The sequence below is a fragment of the Myxine glutinosa genome, chromosome 2 (assembly GCF_964187855.1).
Source record: "Myxine glutinosa chromosome 2, kmMyxGlut1.1, whole genome shotgun sequence".
NCBI lineage: Eukaryota > Metazoa > Chordata > Myxini > Myxiniformes > Myxinidae > Myxine > Myxine glutinosa.
Window position 1 is genome coordinate 69,558,455 of NC_136262.1, and position 24,779 is coordinate 69,583,233.

At 40.7% G+C, this 24,779-nt stretch overlaps 1 protein-coding gene across 1 annotated transcript in view; it reads right to left on the bottom strand.

The window, feature by feature from the left end:
* LOC137421706 (uncharacterized) overlaps positions 1-24,578 on the bottom strand; it is a 79,735-nt gene extending 55,157 nt beyond the window's left edge. The window contains exons 1-8 of the mRNA XM_078772861.1: positions 24,429-24,578; positions 24,258-24,346; positions 24,144-24,161; positions 23,649-23,673; positions 23,050-23,280; positions 15,670-15,717; positions 13,989-14,052; positions 5,803-5,920 (exon numbers count right to left, since the gene is read on the bottom strand). Coding sequence (XP_078628987.1) covers positions 5,803-5,920; positions 13,989-14,052; positions 15,670-15,717; positions 23,050-23,280; positions 23,649-23,673; positions 24,144-24,161; positions 24,258-24,346; positions 24,429-24,578 — 743 coding nt within the window. The remainder of the gene's footprint in view (positions 1-5,802; positions 5,921-13,988; positions 14,053-15,669; positions 15,718-23,049; positions 23,281-23,648; positions 23,674-24,143; positions 24,162-24,257; positions 24,347-24,428) is intronic.
* Between the last annotated feature and the right edge of the window lie 201 nt (positions 24,579-24,779).

A 24,779-nucleotide genomic window follows, 5' to 3' on the forward strand; every position in this document is an offset into this window, starting at 1 on the left:
TTCAAACGTGGATAATGACAACATTTGTAGACAAATGTGGATAATGCGTGGATTTCGTGGATAATGCTTTCAAACGTGGATTTCAAACGTGGATAATGCGTGGATTTCGTGGATAATGCTTTCAAACGTGGATTTCAAAACGTGGATAATGCATGGATTTCGTGGATAATGCTTTCAAACGTGGATTTCAAACGTGGATAATGCATGGATTTCGTGGATAATGCTTTCAAACGTGGATTTCAAACGTGGATAATGCGTGGATTTCGTGGATAATGCTTTCAAACGTGGATTTCAACCGTGGATAATGACAACATTTGTAGACAAACGTGGATAATGCATGGATTTCGTGGATAATGCTTTCAAACATGGATTTAAAACGTGGATAATGCATGGATTTCGTGGATAATGCTTTCAAACGTGGATTTCAAACGTGGATAATGCGTGGATTTCGTGGATAATGCTTTCAAACGTGGATTTCAAACGTGGATTTCAAACGTGGATAATGCATGGATTTCGTGGATAATGCTTTCAAACGTGGATTTCAAACGTGGATAATGCGTGGATTTCGTGGATAATGCTTTCAAACGTGGATTTCAAACGTGGATAATGACAACATTTGTAGACAAACGTGGATAATGCGTGGATTTCGTGGATAATGCTTTCAAATGTGGATTTCAAACGTGGATAATGACAACATTTGTAGACAAACGTGGATAATGCGTGGATTTCGTGGATAATGCTTTCAAACGTGGATAATGACAACATTTGTAGACAAACGTGGATAATGCGTGAATTTCGTGGATAATGCTTTCAAACGTGGATTTCAAACGTGGATAATGACAACATTTGTAGACAAACGTGGATAATGCGTGGATTTCGTGGATAATGATTTCAAACGTGGATTTCAAACGTGGATAATGACATTTGTAGACAAACGTGGATAATGCGTGGATTTCGTGGATAATGCTTTCAAACGTGGATTTCAAACGTGGATAATGACAACATTTGTAGACAAACGTGGATAATGCGTGGATTTCGTGGATAATGATTTCAAACTTGGATAATGACAACATTTGTAGACAAACGTGGATAATGCGTGGGTTTCGTGGATAATGCTTTCAAACGTGGATTTCAAACGTGGATAATGCGTGAATTTCGTGGATAATGCTTTCAAACGTGGATTTCAAACGTGGATAATGACAACATTTGTAGACAAACGTGGATAATGCATGGATTTCGTGGATAATGCTTTCAAACGTGGATTTCAAACGTGGATAATGCATGGATTTCGTGGATAATGCTTTCAAACGTGGATTTCAAACGTGGATAATGCATGGATTTCGTGGATAATGCTTTCAAACGTGGATTTCAAACGTGGATAATGCGTGGATTTCGTGGATAATGCTTTCAAACGTGGATTTCAAACGTGGATAATGCGTGGATTTCGTGGATAATGCTTTCAAACGTGGATTTCAAACGTGGATAATGCATGGATTTCATGGATAATGCTTTCAAACGTGGATTTCAAACGTGGAAAATGCGTGGATTTCGTGGATAATGCTTTCAAACGTGGATTTCAAACGTGGATAATGCGTGGATTTCGTGGATAATGCTTTCAAACGTGGATTTCAAACGTGGATAATGCGTGGATTTCATGGATAATGCTTTCAAACGTGGATTTCAAACGTGGATAATGCATGGATTTCGTGGATAATGCTTTCAAACGTGGATTTCAAATGTGGATAATGCATGGAATTCGTGGATAATGCTTTCAAACGTGGATTTCAAACGTGGATAATGTGTGGATTTCGTGGATAATGCTTTCAAACGTGGATTTCAAACGTGGATAATGACAACATTTGTAGACAAACGTGGATAATGCATGGATTTCGTGGATAATGCTTTCAAACGTGGATTTCAAACATGGATAATGTGTGGATTTCGTGGATAATGCTTTCAAACGTGGATTTCAAACGTGGATAATGCATGGATTTCGTGGATAATGCTTTCAAACGTGGATTTCAAACGTGGATAATGCGTGGATTTCGTGGATAATGCTTTCAAACGTGGATTTCAAACGTGGATAATGCGTGGATTTCGTGGATAATGCTTTCAAACGTGGATTTCAAACGTGGATAATGCGTGGATTTCGTGGATAATGCTTTCAAACGTGGATTTCAAACGTGGATAATGCGTGGATTTCGTGGATAATGCTTTCAAACGTGGATTTCAAACGTGGATAATGCTTTCAAACGTGGATTTCAAACATGGATAATGCGTGGATTTCGTGGATAATGCTTTCAAACGTGGATTTCAAACGTGGATAATGCTTTCAAACGTGGATTTCAAACGTGGATAATGCGTGGATTTCGTGGATAATGCTTTCAAACGTGGATTTCAAACGTGGATAATGCGTGGATTTCGTGGATAATGCTTTCAAACGTGGATTTCAAGGATAATGCTTTCAAACGTGGATTTCAAACGTGGATAATGCATGGATTTCGTGGATAATGCTTTCAAACGTGGATTTCAAACGTGGATAATGCTTTCAAACGTGGATTTCAAACATGGATAATGCGTGGATTTCGTGGATAATGCTTTCAAACGTGGATTTCAAACGTGGATAATGCTTTCAAACATGGATTTCAAACGTGGATAATGCGTGGATTTCGTGGATAATGCTTTCAAACGTGGATTTCAAACGTGGATAATGCGTGGATTTCGTGGATAATGCTTTCAAACGTGGATTTCAAACGTGGATAATGACAACATTTGTAGACAAACGTGGATAATGCGTGGATTTCGTGGATAATGCTTTCAAACGTGGATTTCAAACGTGGATAATGACAACATTTGTAGACAAACGTGGATAATGCGTGGATTTCGTGGATAATGCTTTCAAACGTGGATAATGACAACATTTGTAGACAAACGTGGATAATGCGTGGATTTCGTGGATAATGCTTTCAAACATGGATTTCAAACGTGGATAATGCGTGGATTTCGTGGATAATGCTTTCAAACGTGGATTTCAAACGTGGATAATGCGTGGATTTCGTGGATAATGCTTTCAAACGTGGATTTCAAACGTGGATCATGACAACATTTGTAGACAAACGTGGATAATGCGTGGATTTCGTGGATAATGATTTCAAACGTGGATTTCAAACATGGATAATGACATTTGTAGACAAACGTGGATAATGCGTGGATTTCGTGGATAATGCTTTCAAACGTGGATTTCAAACGTGGATAATGACAACATTTGTAGACAAACGTGGATAATGCGTGGATTTCGTGGATAATGATTTCAAACTTGGATAATGACAACATTTGTAGACAAACGTGGATAATGCATGGATTTCGTGGATAATGCTTTCAAACGTGGATTTCAAACGTGGATAATGCGTGGATTTCGTGGATAATGCTTTCAAACGTGGATTTCAAACGTGGATAATGACAACATTTGTAGACAAACGTGGATAATGCGTGGATTTCGTGGATAATGCTTTCAAACGTGGATTTCAAACGTGGATAATGCATGGATTTCGTGGATAATGCTTTCAAACGTGGATTTCAAACGTGGATAATGCATGGATTTCGTGGATAATGCTTTCAAACGTGGATTTCAAACGTGGATAATGCGTGGATTTCGTGGATAATGCTTTCAAACGTGGATTTCAAACGTGGATAATGCGTGGATTTCGTGGATAATGCTTTCAAACGTGGATTTCAAACGTGGATAATGCATGGATTTCGTGGATAATGCTTTCAAACGTGGATTTCAAACGTGGAAAATGCGTGGATTTCGTGGATAATGCTTTCAAACGTGGATTTCAAACGTGGATAATGCGTGGATTTCGTGGATAATGCTTTCAAACGTGGATTTCAAACGTGGATAATGCGTGGATTTCATGGATAATGCTTTCAAACGTGGATTTCAAACGTGGATAATGCATGGATTTCGTGGATAATGCTTTCAAACGTGGATTTCAAATGTGGATAATGCATGGAATTCGTGGATAATGCTTTCAAACGTGGATTTCAAACGTGGATAATGTGTGGATTTCGTGGATAATGCTTTCAAACGTGGATTTCAAACGTGGATAATGACAACATTTGTAGACAAACGTGGATAATGCATGGATTTCGTGGATAATGCTTTCAAACGTGGATTTCAAACGTGGATAATGCGTGGATTTCGTGGATAATGCTTTCAAAAGTGGATTTCAAACGTGGATAATGCATGGATTTCGTGGATAATGCTTTCAAACGTGGATTTCAAACGTGGATAATGCGTGGATTTCGTGGATAATGCTTTCAAACGTGGATATCAAACGTGGATTTCGTGGATAATGCTTTCAAACGTGGATTTCAAACGTGGATAATGCTTTCAAACGTGGATTTCAAACGTGGATAATGCGTGGATTTCGTGGATAATGCTTTCATACGTGGATTTCAAACGTGGATAATGCTTTCAAACGTGGATTTCAAACGTGGATAATGCGTGGATTTCGTGGATAATGCTTTCAAACGTGGATTTCAAACGTGGATAATGCGTGGATTTCGTGGATAATGCTTTCAAACGTGGATTTCAAACGTGGATAATGCGTGGATTTCGTGGATAATGCTTTCAAACGTGTATTTCAAACGTGGATAATGCGTGGATTTCGTGGATAATGCTTTCAAACGTGGATTTCAAACGTGGATAATGCTTTCAAACGTGGATTTCAAACGTGGATAATGCGTGGATTTCGTGGATAATGCTTTCAAACGTGGATTTCAAACGTGGATAATGCTTTCAAACGTGGATTTCAAACGTGGATAATGCGTGGATTTCGTGGATAATGCTTTCAAACGTGGATTTCAAACGTGGATAATGCGTGGATTTCGTGGATAATGCTTTCAAACGTGGATTTCAAATGTGGATAATGCGTGGATTTCGTGGATAATGCTTTCAAACGTGTATTTCAAACGTGGATAATGCGTGGATTTCGTGGATAATGCTTTCAAACGTGTATTTCAAACGTGGATAATGCGTGGATTTCGTGGATAATGCTTTCAAACGTGGATTTCAAACGTGGATAATGACAACCACACTGCTGTAGTCTAAATTCATCTCGCCTGACCCTCACAATTTTGTGGGCCATCCTCATTCCTCACCCAAAGAAAGATCCTACTCGGCATGATTTGACTCAGAAAAATTCATAACGGGGGAAAAAAAACCTTATCGGATTAGGCCTACACCAAAATTAATATCCAAGAAAAGGTGTTGTAGTGTGAAACGTGTGGTGCCTCAGTGTAACAACTGGTCAATGGATCAAAGTATAAATTTCAGACCCACGAGCCTGCAGTGGGCCCCAGGTGCCGTACGAGTGAGGGGAAGTGAGGGCCTCAGTGACATCCGCCCGTTCACGGAAAGAAATGGAGGTTTAGTTTTTATTTTTACACGAGATCGCATTGTTTCACCTTTTTGTGCAATCTGCTTTTATTATATTCTCATTTGTTCCCTCCTCCTCTCTCTCCACCTTCTGTCTCACCCACCTCCTTCCTCCCTCACCTATTTTCTCTCTCTCACCCCTCACCCTTTTTCTTGCCCACCCTTCTTACTCTTTCCCCTCCTCTCTTCGTATTTCCGTCAGTGAAGCGACGGGTGGTATTTACTAGTATTAACTACAGTGAAAAGGGAATCTCGACATATGGGAGGGCATTAAATGTTAAATGGAGGATATTTTAATCTAAAGTAAGTAGAAAAAGAAATATCACAAGGCTCTTACTTTTCTTGCATTCTCTCATACTGACCTTTGTTGAACAAGAACTTTCACATCAGTGCCATTTATTTTTTCCGGAAGTTTCCATGAACAATTGAAATCGTGATCACATTGGGAATATCGGCAGGTGATGATTACTTTCTTCAGAGCTGGATGAGGTGCATGAAACAAGTACATGGAAATGGATTATCTGACATGTTATCAGTTTTTTAAGATGAATTCGTAAGTTAAAAGGTAAGTACTTTTACACTCCTCACAATAAGTTAGGGATGTTGGCAGGTTCTTCGGTGTGGTTGATTTTGTGTATTAATTATGTTGAAAAAAGTTGTTGGTCCTAATTCTATGGTTATTAATGAGTGTGAAAAAACACAGCATTCTTGATTTCAATACCCGAACCCTAACCCCAATAAAAAAAAATAAACTCACTCCCACAATATCCCTAACTTATTGTGAGTAGTGTATATAAATTTATATTTTGTATATAAATTTAAGGATATTGTGCAAAAGTTTGACCACCAAGAAGTACTCGTGTATCATTTTCCAGGAAATCAGTTATCTTACCAGTAACACGTTTCCAAAATCAACATATATAAACTGTAGCTATATCAACAAGGACATGTTCTTCTTCATCATTAGCATTATCATCATCATTTAATGCAGTGCCTATTGTCAACAAGATGACTATTGTAAAGATACTTTACACAATTAAATGTAAATAAAAACACAAAATCAATCAATCGGGTCCTTAATAAAAGATACTGAATTAAAGGAGAAAAGTCCCAGCTATAAACTGTCATATCCCAGTGCTTCACAGGTAGGGTGATTCATCCAGGTGTGCGCTGTCCCTCGGATGGACGTTAAACCGGGTGTCCCGTCTGCCCACATTAGTTGGTGGACGTTAAAGATCCCATGGTGTCCTTCGCGAAGAGTAGGTGAGCTATCACCGGCGCCATGAACAAATTATAAATTACTGCCCTTACTTAGTCGTACGTCACGCCTGGCCAGCCAGTTCGTGAAAAACTTGGACCACTACCCCTGGTCAAACCCACAAGAACGTGGGAGTAATTGTGGCTATTAAAGAAGAAGATTGCATTTACTCAAACTAAAATATATTACAGAAGTTCAAATTTACACCAAAAATGAATTACTTTATAAGATCAATAGAGGCATGAATGACGGTTATTCTAATGATTGTCCTTTTAACAATGGGAGAGCTTGAATAAATTCGGGGAATTTTTCATAGATTAATGTTACATATTATTTACGCGTGTCTCTTAATTTACAGGTTATTTAGAAATTAAACTTGAACTTCGAATAAGATATACAGTTTCTAAAAATAGACATGAGCAATTTCATGTCAGTGACGTCATAACAATGGCTCCGCCTTTCTCACTACACTCAGCGGGGGATTTCATAGGAAGGAATTTCCTCCTCTCCATGTTTGCCAACCGACGGGGATTGTCCGTGCTCTTAACATTTGAAATGCTGAGCGTCAAGCAACATGGCAGAGGGTGGAATCACGTACCAAATTACGCACGTACCATTTTTAGATTTTTGGTATGACTCGGCTGGGATTTCAACCACCATATTGTATTGTGGTGTTGCCATGCTTCAAGAGCTCAAACCCCCACAAGATCAACCCAAAACCCACAAGGTTTTACCATTTAACCCACACAAAAATATTCTGTTTATCAGCAGAACCTGTTTGAGAATTTTCTAAAGTTTAATATTTCTTCATAAATTACTCAAAAACAATCTTCCCCCTAAGAATGTCACAAATATGAAAGATTACTGTATCATCTCACCAATATAGTGAACAACCTTTCCCTGGTGCTACACTTGTTGCCCTTTTCCGTGAACACATTTTATGAGCCACTTGTCCTCTTATTGGTGCTAACACCTGGCTTTCCCCAAAACCCACGCATACTTTTTCCCAAAGCCAAAACCCACACATACAGTCTTGGCAAAAAATATTGGCACCCTTGAACTTTTTTCAAATAACTCTAAAAAAAAGTAAAATTGACAAAAGTATTTGGTCTTCACAATTCTATATTTCACTGTTAATATTACAGAACCTTTATTTTTGAATCTGAACTTAATATATCCTTTTAAATCAGAAAAAAAAAAAAAATGGCATTGACAAAATTATTGACACCCTCGACTTAATATTTGGTAGCACAGCTTTTGGACAAAATAACTGCAGTCAATCACTTCCTATAGCCATGAATGAACTTCCTACACCTCTCTACTGGTAGTTTGGCCCACTCTTCTTGTGCAAACTGCTCCAGTTCTCCAAGATTTGAAGGGTGCCTTCTCCCAACTGCTGTTTTCAGATCTCCCCACAGGTGTTCAATGCGATTTATATCTGGACTCATTGATGGCCACTTCAGAACAGTCCAGCGTTTTGTCTTGAACCATTCCTGGGTGCTTTTTAAAGTGTGTTTGGGGTCATTGTCCTGCTGCAAGACCCATGACCTTCGACGGAGACCGAGCGTTCTGACACTGGGTTGAACATTGCGCCACAAAATGGCTTGGTAATCTCCTGATTTCATGATTCCATGCACACATTCAAGGCGCCCAGTGCCATAGGCAGCACAGCAACCCCAAAACATCACTGAACCTCCTCCATGTTTGACTGTAGGGAAGGTGTTATTTTCTTTGAAGGCTTCATTTTGTTTTCTGTAAACATAGAGATGATGTGCTTTCCCAAAAAGCTCTAATTTGGTCTCATCTGTCCACAGGACATTCTCCCAGAATGATTTTAGCTTTTTCAGGTGTGTTTTGACAAACTCCATTCGAGCTTTCTTATGTCTCTCTCTCAGCAGAGGGTCCTCCTGGGTCTCCTACCATATAAACCCATTTCATTGAGTTGGCGACGAATGGTTCGAGTTGAAACTGTCGTACCTTGTGTCTGAAGGTGAGCTTGAATATGTTTGGCAGTTGATCGATGTGCTTTCTCCACCATTCGCACAATCCCTCGCTGCAATCTTCGATCAAGTTTTCTCTTGCAGCCACGTCCAGGGAGGTTGGCAACAGTGCAATGGACCTCAAACTTCCTGATAGCCTTGTGTACTGTGGACACAGGAACAGCAAAATCTCTGGAGATGGGCTTGTAGCCCTGAGATTGTCCATGCTTGACTACAATCTTGTGTCTGACCTCCTCAGACAATTCTCTGGTTTTCTTTCTTTTCTCCATGCTCATTGCGGTACACATAGTGACACAAAACAGCAGAATGACTCCTTTTCTCAATTCAAACTGGTTGATCGAGTCATCACCCCTCAGCCCAATGGGCTAAGGGTTATTGTTGTCACGGATGTCGTCTGGGCGGGCGTCCGGGCGTCCGTCAACTTTTGGTTTCTGGCAATCTCAAGGAGAATGGCTTGTCCGATTAAATCCATGTTTGCAGTGTGTGTTGGGGTTGAGTAGAGGAAGGTTCCTTTCGAAAATGGGCGCGCTGCGATTTTCAATATGGTCGCAACGGTAGCCATCTTGAAATTGGTTTCTGTCATATTTCGAGCAGAACGGCTTGTCCGATTAAATCCATTTGTGCAGTGTGTGTTGGGGTTGAGTAGAGGAAGGTTCCTTTCGAAAATGGGCGCGCTGCGATTTTCAATATGGCCGCCACGGTAGCCATCTTGAAATTGGTTTTCGTCAATTTCAAGGAGAACGGCTTGTCCGATTAAATCCATGTTTGCAGTGTGTGTTGGGGTTGAGTAGAGGAAGGTTCCTTTCGAAAATGGGCGTGCTGCGATTTTCAATATGGCCGCCACGGCAGCCATCTTGAAATTGGTTTCCGTCAATTTCAAGAAGGGCTTGTCCGATTAAATCAATTTTTGCAGTGTGTGTTGTGGTTGAGTAGAGGAAGGTTCCTTTCGAAAATGGGCACGCTGGGATTTTCAATATGGCCGCCACGGTAGCCATCTTGAAATTGGTTTCCATCAATCTCGAGCAGAACGGCTTGTCCGATTAAATCCATGTTTGCAGTGTGTGTTGGGGTTGAGTAAAGGAAGGCGCCTTTCGAAAATGGGCGCGCTGCGATTTTTAATATGGCCGCCACGGCTTCCTTTCACCATGCATGGGCTGAGGGGTTACGCCCGCTTTGCGGTGCTATTTATTTTTATATTGCAGGCACCTGCAACTCACCATAGGTGAGTTCAATTCCAAACTAAGGGTGAATCACCTGCTTGAAATCTAATTATTTCTGACAACTTCTAAAAGGTGCCAATAATATTGTCCGGGCCATTTTAGGATTTCTGTGTGGAATAAGCTAAGATTTAGTAGTTTTTTCAGCTGTTTTTGTTTTGTTCCACTGCATACCAAAGAAATGCATATGTGGATACCAAAAGCAAAAATTTGAAAATATTGGGATACCAAAATTTGAAAGACGTGCAAGGGTGCCAATATTTTTGGCCACGACTGCACTTTTCCCCAAAACCCATGCCCGTCTTGTTTTTAGCCACCACTCCTTGGATACCCACACGAGTCTTTCCCTCGTGTATAAATGAGCCTTTCTCTCTTGGCCATGTATGCTTTCCCTGATGCCCACACATGCTGTGGCAATTCCACCAGCACAGCACCTCAACGTGCTCGCTCTCACTTTCATAGTTGCTTACTATTGCTATCTGCAGTGGTGGCCACACGTACCTATCCCCAGTACCTGCATGCAACTTCAGCTTGTGCTTCGTGGGCTGTGCTGTTTTGGTTTCAGCCCCTGGGCCTGTCCTTGATTGCTGACATTCTTTCTTGAAGCCGTTTTCTTGCTATTTCTCAGAAGCAGAGTACTGATGTACGCTGAGCGCTCTATGTGTCAAACTTCTGTGTTTCTCCATCCATGACTTCCATGGCTGAATGTGGTCTGTTCTTTCACATTTGACTCAAGGTGGTGCTCCTCTTTCTTGTCTATTTTATCTTTGGCTCCTCTGACACTAGGTGGCACTTTCACGTCTTGCTTTTCTGAACTTCACATTTTGCCTTCACATGCAGTTGTTCCTATTTGCCAATATGCACTCACCCATGCTAGTTTCATGTACACGCACTGAGAGCATTCAAATCACTCTGTCTTCCATTGCCAGTTGTGAATGTTTCCATCTTCTGTTAAATAATGCTCTTGAAAATGATCTCTGAAAATATGGGAAACTAGAATGGCACTCTTCGACGTCACGACGTCAACTGATATGACTCCGCCCACATTATTACATCATTATAATACTTGTATCAAGTTTGATTTAAATCCATTCAGCAGTGCCCAAGTTAGCACATTTTTACCTGTCATGACCTCTGACCTTTGACCTATTGACCCCAAAATTTAATCAGTTCATGTTTACATCACTATACATACTTGTACCAAGTTTTAATTTAAATCCCTTCAGCTGTTCACAAGTTCTCACATTTTCACCTGACATGACCTCTGACTTTTGGCCTTTGACCTCAGGACCCCCAAAATCTCATCAGTTAATCTTTACATCATTATACATATCTGTACCAAGTTTGAATTAGATCACTTCAGCCATTCTCGAGTTATAGACTTATTACAGACTTTGACCTTTGACCTATGACCACAAAATCTAATCGCTTAATATTTACAACATTATACAAACCTGAATCAAGTTTTAATTAGATCACTTCAGCCGTTCTCAGGTTATCGACATATTACAGACTTTGATCTTTGACCTCTTGACCCCAAAATCTAATCAGTTCATCATTGCATCATTCTACATAAGTGTACCAAATTTGGTCAGAATTCCATCACTGGTTCGCAAGTTATCGTGGTAACAGTATTTTTACCTAACATAACCTCTGACCTTTGGCCTCTGACCTCATGACACCAAAATCTAATCAGTTCATCTTTACCTCATTATACATACTTGCACCTAGTTTGACTAAGATCCCTTTAGCTGTTCTCAGGTTATTGCGGTAACGAAAACCTATCACGGAGAGCCGGATGGACAGACGGACAGCCGGACAGACAACCTGAAAACATTATGTTTTCAGGTTCTCCGTCGACTTCATCGGCGGAGTCCCAAAAAATTATTACCTGATGTAAGATAGCTATCGCGTATGTGAGTATGTATGTACATTGTACATGTAGCCGAAATACCGCCCCCTGGTGGTGTGTATGCTAGGCAGGAAGTGGATGAGAAACCTTAACTGAAGCTCTAATTCAATTGTAAAGATGTATGAATGAATGAATGAATGATCGTTTTCGATTTCATCAAATTTCATCAAATTCGATTCGATCGACCATTCGACCAATTTGACTTGCCAATCAATTTGACCGACCTTTGCTTGTGTGAAACGGACTGTGAAAACGATGCGGACTATATTGTCGGATACGACACACAGGACAGTGATGACGAACTCTAAATGGCATATTCTGTAATCGTGTATGTTTGATGCCATTGACTGCCTGTGTATATTTTGTCATTGACTGCCTGTGTAGATGTGAAGTTATACTGACTGCATGTGTATATATGATTTTGCTGACTGCCTGTGTATGTTTGGTGATATGAATTATTGTGACACATTTTGATGTTATTAACTGCCTGTACAAAATGATAACATGTATTTGATTATGCAACTTATCGCGAATATAAAGACAGTATTTTGCAATTCAAAACCTTTGATTCGTGTCTTACCATTCCCCACAGCACTAATTTGATACTTTCATTGGATTCCTTGTCCCTGAAAATATAGGTTTAGTATATATTTTAAAGTTTTTAGGGTAATTAGAGGCAGAAATAGAACAAAATATGTATTTTACAGTGGCCATTTTGAAAATCCAAAATGGCCGCCATACAGGTATCTCTCCAAATGTAAACATTGATTTTTAGTTTCCTTATGCTATAACCTTTCCAAAAATGTATAGGTTTGCTTATCTACCATGATTTTGAACGAAATATAATTTATTGACATAGTGAACCTGACTACAACACCAGGCTAATTGTAAAGATGTATGTGCAAACAAAACAAGTCAAGTGAATCCACTTGGATTCCGCCCAGGTTGGCACATGGAAATTATTATTCATATGGTACTTTCCATGGTGAAGTAGTTCGCAGCAGAACCGGCAGCATAAATATAGATTTGATGACGTCATGTTTACACATCTGAGCGCCAGAAACTGTCTTCACTTTTGAGCGACAGAAATTCCCAGGCAAACGCTATAACGCACCAGGTTTACAACCTGTGCGTTAATAATTTTATTGGAAACTATCACATAACACGGTTATATGAGCTGTTTGAGAAGAACAGTACTTGAGTGCTGATCATCGATGGGCCCTTCAGATAGTATGAAAAATAAAGTAAAAAGCAACTTCATGACCAACATTTTAAACCAAGTCACAAATGGTGAGTTTTTGTAATGCATAAAATATTGCAATAATTAATTGTCCTCCAAATATAATTCCTCACGAATTTGAGATGACAAATTATGCTGATGCAGCAGTGCAATGAAAGAGACTATTGGTTGAAGTGTAGATGACATCACAGTGAACTGTGTGATGACATTCCCAGGCACATTGTTGGGAAATAAACATCTCAAAATAAACCTGGCATATAAACAAAAAGATGTAAAAAAATTTTGACTGCATTTGTTCATCTTCTTCATATGCAGCACAAGGCTGTGGGGTACCATCATTGGCTGAGGGCGTACAACGGTACCATCCGTGCTGAGGATGGTACCGTTGGCTGTGCAGCTGATGCTGAGGGCGTGGCTGTGCAGCTGATGCAACGCCCCCTGCTGGTTCGCGCAGGAACTTTATAATTTGTTCAAGGTGCTGGAGATAGGTCGCCTACTCTTTGCGAAGGGCACTGTGAAATCTTTAACCTCCACCAACGAATGCTAGCAGACGGGACGCCCGTTTAACGTCCATCTGAGGAGCGACACACATTAATGATTCAGCCCTGCCTGTGAAACACCAGGATGACAGTTTATAGCTGGATCAGGATTCAAACCCAGGATAGACAGCTTAGTGGTCAGTGTGCCTACCTATAGGCCATCCTGTCAGCTCACATTTGTACATCACTAATAAGTTGAAAACTTGTCTTGAGAACACTGTGATGTATTTCAAAAGTATTTTCGAATTTTCATGCAACTTGTACAAGGTGAAAGACTCTCAACACTTGGTGCAAGTTTTTCTTGAGTTCATGTGCCATATTTATTTCCAGCAAGTGTGCACTGAAGCAATAACACATGCACAACAATACTGCAAAAACTCACCCGTGCTCGCAGAGTGGGTAAAAGATGGCATAAAGACCAGGAAGCTAAGTAGGAGGTTCGAAAGCTGAAAGAAACAATAAAAATGCTTTAATAATTATTAGTGCATAAAATAAATAAATACAACACTAGCAAATAATTTATTTGCAATATAATATAGGTTTAGCATAAGTGAAGAGCTGTGCATTCTATATTGAAGATGCATCAAAAAGCAGAAAACTTTCCATGCAAGTCATGACATTTACCCTGCGCACACGAAGCGGAAAATGCGGTTAAGCAATTCGTTCACTTCTGTTCGTCTGTCGGTTCGTCCACAAATGGAAGTTTATGATCGAGAGTCAACTTCGTTTCATTTGAATGTCACATTTTGAAAACGAATCAAAACATAAATCGGAAAACAAACCTGTAGTTTAACAGTACTTTGACTCTGAATCCGGCCCGATCGCGCATGCGTCGAGAGGAGTGAGATCATATTTTTACTCTGTTTGCCTGACAGCCAAACAAAATTGAAAATCATTCCAAACAGGAAACTTAGTGTTTTTAAGGATGTTAGAAAGGACACAAACAACAGGCACTGCAAATAGTCACTGCATCAACCGTGGTAAAACCCGGAATTAATTAATTTATCCGATTTTTACAATTTTTATTTTATTTCAATTGAATTATATACTTGAACAATGTAGAACACAAATTGCCTTCTCATCACTTCCAAAAACCTCCAGTTTTGCAGTACTTGGACATGTTAAAATAAGGTTGTGTATAAGACGGAATCTTTTCGAAATAAACAACGGTACTAAAGTTCAGGATTTTTTTATACGACCTTTAAAATCTTTATTTTATTTTATTTCAATTATACATTTGAACACTGCATGGGGTAAGGTGTTCTATAAACTCGCTGGTTTAACTTTGTCAAAAAAAATTATTTAATATATATATTTGAGGGTATTTTTGGCATTGCAAGTTACAATTCCAAGTGACTGAGGGCAGACGTCGATCACATTAATGTGTTGATTTGAATCACACGTAGATCATACCAGATGATTGGGCTGTGAGGGGCGGGGGGCCGCTCTCCCTCTCCGAAGGTCATAGGTGAGCAAGCGGGGCTTTTCTGACAACTCAAGAGTGATGTGGTTATTCTCCTCAGACTAGCTCAGATTCCAGAAACCTTCAATTGACATCATTAGTACTGCTACCTTGGAATTCTCTCCTGCGATGGGATGTCATGGTGCTCACAACTATACACGTTAAGGAAGTATGATCAGAAAAGGGACAATTACTTGTGCATGAGTTGCCCTGTGCGCAACCAGAGAGTGGGCATTCTATCTACTTCAAGGTTATTTTGAATGTAAGAATGCAATCTTTCGGAAAGGCAAGCAACCTTCATCACCACAGCCAGGAAAAAGAGTATGGATTTGGGGTACTGGTTACCAGTAATTGTAACTGATGAGAAAATCCAGAGCAATTACATTCTCAATTGGAGACTTCAAAGGAAAGTAGTTTTTTTTTTTTTACAATTAGCACACAAATCCCATGCAGTATCAGGTGGAGGATGTGATTTGCAAGACCAGAGATGAATGATTGGCGGTACACAATGTAGCCAGCCGGTTGACACAAACTTTATTTCGAATAACAACACACCTCAGTAAAGAGACTTCGGCAATGCAAAATGATAATCCTTACTCACCACCAAGAATTTCGGAGCACAGGATGCTTCTCCCATTTCCAAGAGGCACTGCAGACAGGATATCAGTCACAATTCAATCCATCCTGGTAAACAGGATGATAAAAATACATTTGATAGACATTTAAACGTTGGCCTGTTGGACATTTCCTTTCAATCTCACAAGGGCATTTATTTCCTTCCATTCTTCCAATTTCCTGCTCATCGCTTTGCTGATGATCCCACACTCTGCTGTATCATCTCTCATCCTTCAAACAGGCAGGCAGCAGCCTCTTCCTTCTCTATAGACCTTGATAGAATCAGGATATGGCCCAACACAAATCCCACACATTCACCCTGTTTCTCCGAAAGGATCATCTGGCAAACCTTCCCATCTACTTCCGAAACAAACCACTTGAAGAGGTTAAGTCACTAAAATGTTTGGACCTCACCATCAACCATCATCTTTCTGGGTCAGACAATATTTCCAAGATGGCCTCCAAAGACTAGGCATCTTCTGTCATGCAAGGTCTTTCCTTGGCCAACCTGCAGCTTGATAGAGTACTGCTCTCCCCTTTGGGATAGCACCCCTGCCCGAGTCCTTGCCATTCTTGATGACATGTAAAGCAATTCCCTCAAAATCATTGGGGTCTTCCACACCAAAGCTGAGTGTCTAGACCTGTTACTTTCACATCATAGGCATGTTGGTGGCCTCTCTGTATTCTGCAGCGTCATTTGCTCTTGCATCCTCTTGGCTCTGTCCCTCCAAAGTTTCTGCAGGGCATACATGGTCTGCCAATAACCTTCTTCTCAAACTTCCAAAATCCAGGCTCACTGCTCACCTCCACACATTTGTTTCTTTTTTCTCTCGCCTGTTGGTACCAACTTCCAGAATGTGTTTAGCCCTATTTTTCCCTCCAGGGCTTCAATGCATCTATTCAGCACTACCGCAGGTCATCCCCCATTCATACTCACGATCTCTTCTACCCCAAATGACCCCATTCCCAAGCACTCCTCTTTTCCAGGATATTTTGATTTTCCCCCATCTCCTTCACCTCTTTGCATTTGTCAGTTTGACAGTTGATTTGTTCCTTTACTGTTTCATCCCCTTCCTCCTCTTGGTGTGTTGCATTCAGATTGTTCACCCCCATATATCCTTCGCTCCCTGCCTTGATCTCACTCTCACTCCCACTTATACTCTGCTGTTGGTGTCCACAAGTGTCAACCATATATATATATATATATATATATATATATATGTGACTGGCTCTGGCAAAAGCAGACGCTTGGGGGAAAATTAAAAATTGAGATAAAAATTGATATCATCTGATTCCCCATGCTTTTCTCTTTCATTTGATATATACATTATGTTAATTGGACGAAAATTAGCGAAGTGATGGTATTTTAATGACAATTGTATTTTTGTTTAAACAATGGACATAATAGGTTCAAAATTCACAATACAGTTCACACGCACAAACAATGTACACACGTAGAGCTTTTCATTCATACCAAACATGTATGTCATGGATCTCCTTCAAATTACGATGTATGGCTCATAGTAAAACATCGAAATTTCATGATCTTTGTGACTTTCTGAGCACATTTCGAGAATGACATTTTAGATTCTTTGTGGAATTTCACAACTTTTCTGTTGTTTCTTAGAAAAATGTTTTGGTGCATAATAATCGAGAAAAGTTACTCTTTCTATCCATATAAAAATCTCAATTTGGTCCCTGTGGTCATATATTGACTCTTTTGGGCCTCTTCTCACTAAGAGAAATGCCCCCAAGTGTCTGATTTGCCAGAGCCATATATACACAAAGAATTAAGTTAAGCACCCCCCCCCGTTTTTTTACAACCTCGCACATTACAAGTTTGTTGTCGTCAAAACAGTGTAATATACCCATGATATTGCTATATTTTCTGGAGAAGTGATATTATGGTCACATAAAAACATAACAATCATGCCGTTTTCAATATTTTATTCTGAATAATTTAAGGTGAAATTTTTTGGGAATTTTAGGCATATTTTCACCTCAATTTAAGTATGGAGCTATAGGTCCATCACGGACAGTGTGGATGACGTTTATGTTTTCTAACGTACAGTCATTGTTCTGAGAAGACCTCTAGCGATCTTTGCGTCAATAACGTGTGTAGGACCCACGTGATCGGATCACTGACTCAACCAATCACTTTTTTTCACTTTGATCACTCAATTTCATCAATGGATAATTGCTAATGTCATACCAATCATTATTTGATCTCACATACCTTAGAATATATGCCAATGTATACATATACACAAAGAATATATATTAGGGGGTGCTTACCTTAATTCGTTGTGTAGGGGTGCTTAACTTAATTATTTGTGTATATATATATATATACATACCGTCACGTGAAAAAGTAAGTACACCCCATGCAAAGTTTTGACTTTTTCAACATATTTCAACATACAGCTATTTGATCTTCATTTCAACAATATTGATAGATAAAGGTGATATAATATAACAAATATCATGAAACATTTACATGTTGTAGTCCATTGTATAATTTAAATAAACATAAATGTAAATTTCGCATGTGGAAAAAGTAAGTACACCCTTGGCTCTAATAGGTGGTATTGCCCCCTTTGGCAGAAACAACCTCAAGTAGGCGTTTCTTATAACTGTCTACCAGTCTCTGACATCGACTGGGAGAAATTTTTGCCCACTCCTCCATGCAGAATTCTTTCAGCTGTGCGATGTATGAGGGGTTACTTGCATGCACAGCTCGTTTCAAATCTCCCACAACATCTCGATGGGATTTAGATCCGGGCTTTGACTTGGCCATTCCAGAACCCCCCATTTCTTTCTTTTCAGCCATTCCTTGGTGGATTTACTGGTATGTTTAGGGTCATTGGCATGTTGCAAGGTCCACCTTCGGTTGAGCTTCAACTCTCCGACAGATGGCCTCACATTATCCTCAAGCACCCTCTGGTACAATGAAGAATTCATAGTGGATTCTATGATGGTGAGCTGCCCAGGCGCTGATGCAGCAAACCTGCCCCAAACCATAATATTTCCACCACCATGCTTTACAGTTGGTATCAGGTTCTTTTTGTCAAATGCCATCTTTGGTTTTCGCCAAACATGTCTTCTGGTACTGTGGCCAAATAGCTCTACCTTTGACTCATCTGTCCAGAGCACATTGTTCCATAAGTGCTGGTCTTTGCCCTTGGCAAACTTTAGTCTTGCCCTGATGTTCTTTCTGGACAGCAAAGGTTTCCCTCCTGGCACACCTCCCATGTAGATCAAATTTGAGCAGCCTCTTTATAAAGGTAGACTCGTGCACTTTGACATCAACAGTCGCAAGAGCTTCCCGTAGGTCCCGTGATGACATTCTGGGGTTCTTAGAGACTTCTTTCAGCATTTTGCAGTCTGCCCTTGGGCTGAACTTGCTGGGGCGGCCTGGCCTGAACAAGTTGGCAGTTGTTTGGAATCTTCTCCACTTGTAGATGATCTTCCGGACAGTCGAATGATTGATTTCAAATTGTTTGGAGATCTTTTTAAATCCCCTCCCAGACTCGTCGGCATCTATAACCTTCTTTCTGAAGGCCTCAGAGAGCTCTTTTGGTCTAGGCATGGTGACGCCGCACAATTCAACAACAAAGAGCAAGCCAAACTAAATGTCTGAGGTTTAAATAAGACAGGTTCCTCCAAGATCCTCTCTGACGATGTTCTAATCATTTGCACCTGAGCTGGTGCACCTGATTCTAATTTTAGGTATTTGAAGTAGTGATAAATGTAGGGGTGTACTTACTTTTTCCACATGCGAAATTTGCATTTATGTTTATTTAAATAATACTACTACAAAATGTGGAGCGGTAGACGACTGTGGAGCGACTACAAAATGTAAATGTTTCATGATATTTGTTGTATTATATCACCTTTATCTATCAATATTGTTGAAATGAAGATCAAATAGCTGTATGTTGAAATATGTTGAAAAAGTGAAAACTTTACATGAAACCAGCAAGAACAAAACTTACTTTACTTACTTTTTCACGTGACTGTATACAAAAGGGGATGTGGATTTACAGTGAGATTTTCAAAACACGAGAGGGAAAGAAAGTTCGAAATTCAAAAAGGAAAAGTTTTCACCACGTGACAACCACTGTTGCATCAAACCAATATTGAATAAACCCACCATTGAATCACCTTGAAATACCACACACCAAGCTTCAGGTTGCTTTGGTCAGGAAAATACGATGTATGATTGGGTTAAGAAGGATATTTGTATCTGATTATAAACAATGAGAGCAGACGTTTACAACTGCCCTCAGCATCCCGGCTTGATGAACCAAATCTGGCCCACTGGTTGCATCACGTAATAATCATAAAAACTCCTGACATGTGTCTCTCTCAAACGGAAAATTGAATTATATTACCTCAGCAACTTAGCAAGGAAGCAGAAGCTTTGGAGGAATGGAAGAACTACAGAGAGGCATTTAGGGGAATTGCAGAAGTGTTGTGTGGAAAGACGTCAGGAAAGGGTGCATCGTCAGGGGATAAAAACCAGGTATGGTGTACAGAGGAAATAGTGAAGGCAGTTGGTGAAAAGGAGGTTTGGAAGAGGATAGAGAAGATCAAAGACAGAGGGAGGAAGCCAGATGTGAGGTTGCTGCACCTGTATGGGCAGAAGTAGAAACCAGCAAGAAGAGCTGTGGATAAGGTGAGGAATGATATAAAAGAGGAGGTGTACAACAGGTTGGAAGAGGATTGTGGGAGGAAGATGATCTACAAATTGGCTCATGATAGGTATAAGGATAGTAAAAACATGAAAGTGGGGGGGGGGGGGGGGGGTGGGCGAGGTGGAGGTGATTAAGGATGGAGGCAAAAGGTAGTGACAGAGAGAGGGGCGGTTTTGAAAGTGTGAGGAAGGATATTTCAGGGAGCCATTGAAACAGGAGGGAAGCAACTGAATTGAAGAGGATGAAGAAGGGAAGAGCACCAAAGGCTGTTGAATGCATGGTTGAGAGATAATTCAATTCTGGAGGATTGGAGGACAGGGTTAATTGTGCCGATATGGAAGGAGAATGGTGATGTTCGAGATCCGGGTAAGTACAGGGGCATTACACACCTTTGTCATGTCATGAAGGTGCTGGAGAGGATTCTGGACGAGATGATCGGGCAGAAGTGGAGATGGAGATTGGAGAAGAGCATTAGGGTTTAGAAAGGGTAGGGGGGAACAATGGATGGGATGTTCATGGAGACAGCTCATGGAGAAGAGGTTGGAGGTGCAAGGCAAAATAGCATTGGGATTTGTGGACCTGGAGAAGGCCGACAACACTGTACTGAGAGAGATGGTGATGGCGACACTGAGATGGATGGGAGCGCTGGAAGCAGAAGTTAGTTTGGTGAAAGGAATGTACAAAGGAACGAAGGGAAGGATTTTGGTTGGTCCTGGATTGTCGGAAGAGTTCAGTGTGAACACTGGTTTCAGGCAGGTAAGTCCTCTCAGTCCATTCATATTTATCATGGTGATGGAGCTGGTAAGCAGGAAGGTAAACATGAAAGATATTCTGGGGAGGATGTTTTATGCAGATGATCTGGCTGTAGTGGTGGAGAGAAAGCGGGAGATGCAGGAGGTACTGTGGGATTGGAAGGAGGCATTTGAGAAATATAGGCTGAAAATGAGCATGGAGAAGATGGAGGAGATGTGGGTTGGACAACAGAGAAAATACAGTGCCTTAAGAAAGTATTCGCACCCGTTGACATTTTCATATTTTGTTGTTGCAGCCTGAATAAAAAATGGATTCAATTGAGATTTTTTTTGTCACTGATCTACACATAATACCCCATAATGTCAAAGTGGATTTTTTAATTATAAATATTGACAAAATAGTTAAAAATGAAACACAGAAATATCTAATTTACATAAGTATTCAACCACATGAGTCAATACTTCGTAGAAGTGCCTTTGGTAGTGATTACAGCTTCGAATCTTGTGTATGTCTGTATCAGCTTTGCACATCTGGATTTGGGGAGTTTCTCCCATTCTTCCGATCAGATTTGCTCAAGCTCTGTCAAGTTGGATGGGGAGCGGTGGTGAACAGCAATCTTCAAGTTTTTCCACAGATTCTCAATGGGATTCAAGTCTGGGCTTTGGCTGGGCCACTCAAGGACTTTCACGTTATTGCTCTGAAGCCAATTCAATGTTGCTGTGGCTGGTATACTTTGGGTCATTTTCCTATTGGAACATAAATCTTCGCCGCAGTCTGAGCTCGTTTTCCGCCAGACGCAGTGCTTTATATTCATGCCAAAGAGTTCAATTTTTAAAAAATCATCAGACCAAATAATATTTTGCCTCATGCTCTCAGAGTCTTCCACGTGCCTTTTTGGAAACTCCAGGTGGGTTGTCATGTGCCTTTTTCTCAGGAGTGGCTTCTGTCTGGCCACTCTCTCATAAAGCCTAGGTTTGTGAAGTGCTGCAGATGTTGTTGTCCTTCTGGCAGGTTTTCCATCTCAGCCAAGGAACTTTGTAACTCTGTCAGAGTAGTCGTTGGGTTCTTGGTCACTGCCCTGACCAAGGTCCTTCTTGCCCAGTTGCTCAGTTTGATCAGACAGTCAGCTTTAGGAAGATTCCACGTAGTTCCATATACATTCCATTCCCTTATGATGGAGCTCACTGTGCTCTTGGTAACTTGTAACATGCTAGAAATTGTTTTATACCCTTCCCCAGATCTATGCCTCCTCACAATTCTATCTCGGAGTTCTATGAACAGTTCCTTTGACTTCATGGTAGAGTTTCTGTTCAGACATGCACTGTCAACCATGGGACCTTATACAGAAAGGTGTGTTTCTTTCTAAATTATGTCCAATCAATTGAATTGACCACAGGTGGACTCCAACCAAGTTGTAGAGACATCTCAAGGATGATCAAAGAAATTGGATGCACCTGAGTTCAATTTGGAGTGTCATAGCAAATGGGGTTCAATACTTATTGACTCAAGATATTTCAGCTTTTCATTTTTAATTATTTTGTAAAAAAAAAAAAGATTTAAAAAATAATTTCCACTTTGACGCGAAGGGGTACTATGTGCAGATCAGTGAAAAAAATTAAAATGTAATCCATTTTTAATTCAGGATGTAAATGTGGAAAAAGTCTAGGGGTTTGAATACTTTCTGAAAGCACTAAATGAATATCAGGTTAGAAGGGAAGGAGATCAGACAGGAAAATAGGTTTAAGTATCTGTGGGGAACAGTCACCGGTGATGGTAAGTTCGAGGAAGAGGTGCGGATGAGGATTCAGGTAGGTGTGAATGCGTGGAGGAAGGTGGAGGGAGTAGTAATGGCAGACAGAGAGATATCAAGGAGATTTGAAGGAAAGGTTCTGATGTCGTTTGTAACACCGGCCTACCTTTATGGTCTGGAAACTGTTGCACTGACAGAGACGCAACAGAGGCTGCAGGTTTGCGAGAACAACTGGGTCAGGGGGGTTGTGGGAGTGACGAGGTTGGATAGAAGGAGGATGGATGAACTGAAGGAGGAGATGAGCTTGGCAGTGAAATCCAGGTGCTGAAGGTCCACAAATCCCAATGTGTGCAGATGAGCTTGATGGTGAGATTGGTGAAATGCCGGCTGAGATGGGCTGGACATTTGTTGCGGATGGGGGGTGGGAGAATGGTAAAAAGAGCGGGTAGGTTAAGGGAACAAGGTAGAAGGAAACGTGTGAGGAGGGATATCAGTAAGGTGGGGGTGGTTGGACAGTGGAGAGAATTGGCTGAGGACAGAGGGGAGTGGAGGAGGATCGTGGTCAAGGCAGGGTAGACGCTAGGTACCATTGGAGGTCACCCCTTATAAAGGGAAGAGGAGGAACAGAAGAAGAAGCAACACATCTAGAAGTACTTTCTTACAAGAGAGCAACACAAATCTCACTGAATCTACAACTAATCTAGAACGGCACGAGGTAGAGAGCATACCTCCGCCAGGCTGAACAGTTTACGTTTTGTATCTCACCGAAAGGCCAGATCTTAATCCAGACCTGAACCAAAATCGAATCGGCTTGTTCTTATCACTTACCCAACTCATCCACCAAGTTTGGTCATAATCCGTCCACAACTTCTTGAAATAGCGTTTTATATATCGTTTCTGGCCATATCTCTTAATGGTGAAGAATCACTTAAGATTTTAAAAACATTCTCGTATCCGGATTCGGATCTCCACCAAACTTGAATCAATTCTTCTTTGTCACACACCCAACCTGTCTATCAAGTTTCGTTTGAATCCGGCCAAAACCTTTTGGGATATCATGCTAAATATCATTTCATCCTTATCACTCAATGGTGAAGAATCACTGAAAATTTTCGGATCCGGGTCTTCACCAAAATCCAATAATTTCATCCTTGTCACACACCCAACCTGTCCACCAAGTTTCATCCGAATCTGGCCACAATGTTTTCAGATAACTTGTTCAAAGACAGACAGATAAACAGACAGGGGTGAAAAGATGACCTCCGCCCATCTTCGGTGCTGCAGGTAGCAATCGGTAGGTACCACAATGTGAAATCAAAGACACTTTTAAGGGGTCGGGGGAATTGAATTCAAATGAAATCGTGATAATCCCACCTGATGATGATTGGAAGCTGAGAGTGAAGTTTGAATATAGAGCGTTTTGATCGAAGGTTACCTCGGGTGTCAAACTTGTAGATACGAACCTACAACAGACTCGGAGAACAACTAGATCTTGCGAGTATCAGAAAGGATCGATCGGTAAAAGTCTTTCAATAGCAATGATACGAGCAAATGTGTTTGGGTCTGAATTGAGGAAGGAAGTGGTGCGCAAGAGGGCTTGTCATACTGGGAAACTGCCTTGGGACTGCCAAGTTCAATCTGACACCGTCCCTCCCATTTTCCGAGCAGAAAGGTTTCTACCACTGCCGTCACCATCCCAGCTTGACGCAACTACTTCAACCCACTGGTTTGTGCATTCTTGGGCTGTAGCTGCTGTGACACTGATGATATGCCCATGTACGTTAGGATAGGAATGGGGAATTTGATCAGGGTGCTGGTCCACAATGAAAGCCATCATAGAAACGTGAACACCTAATAGGGAATGCGAGCACGTGCCCCAACCGTATAACGTCACCT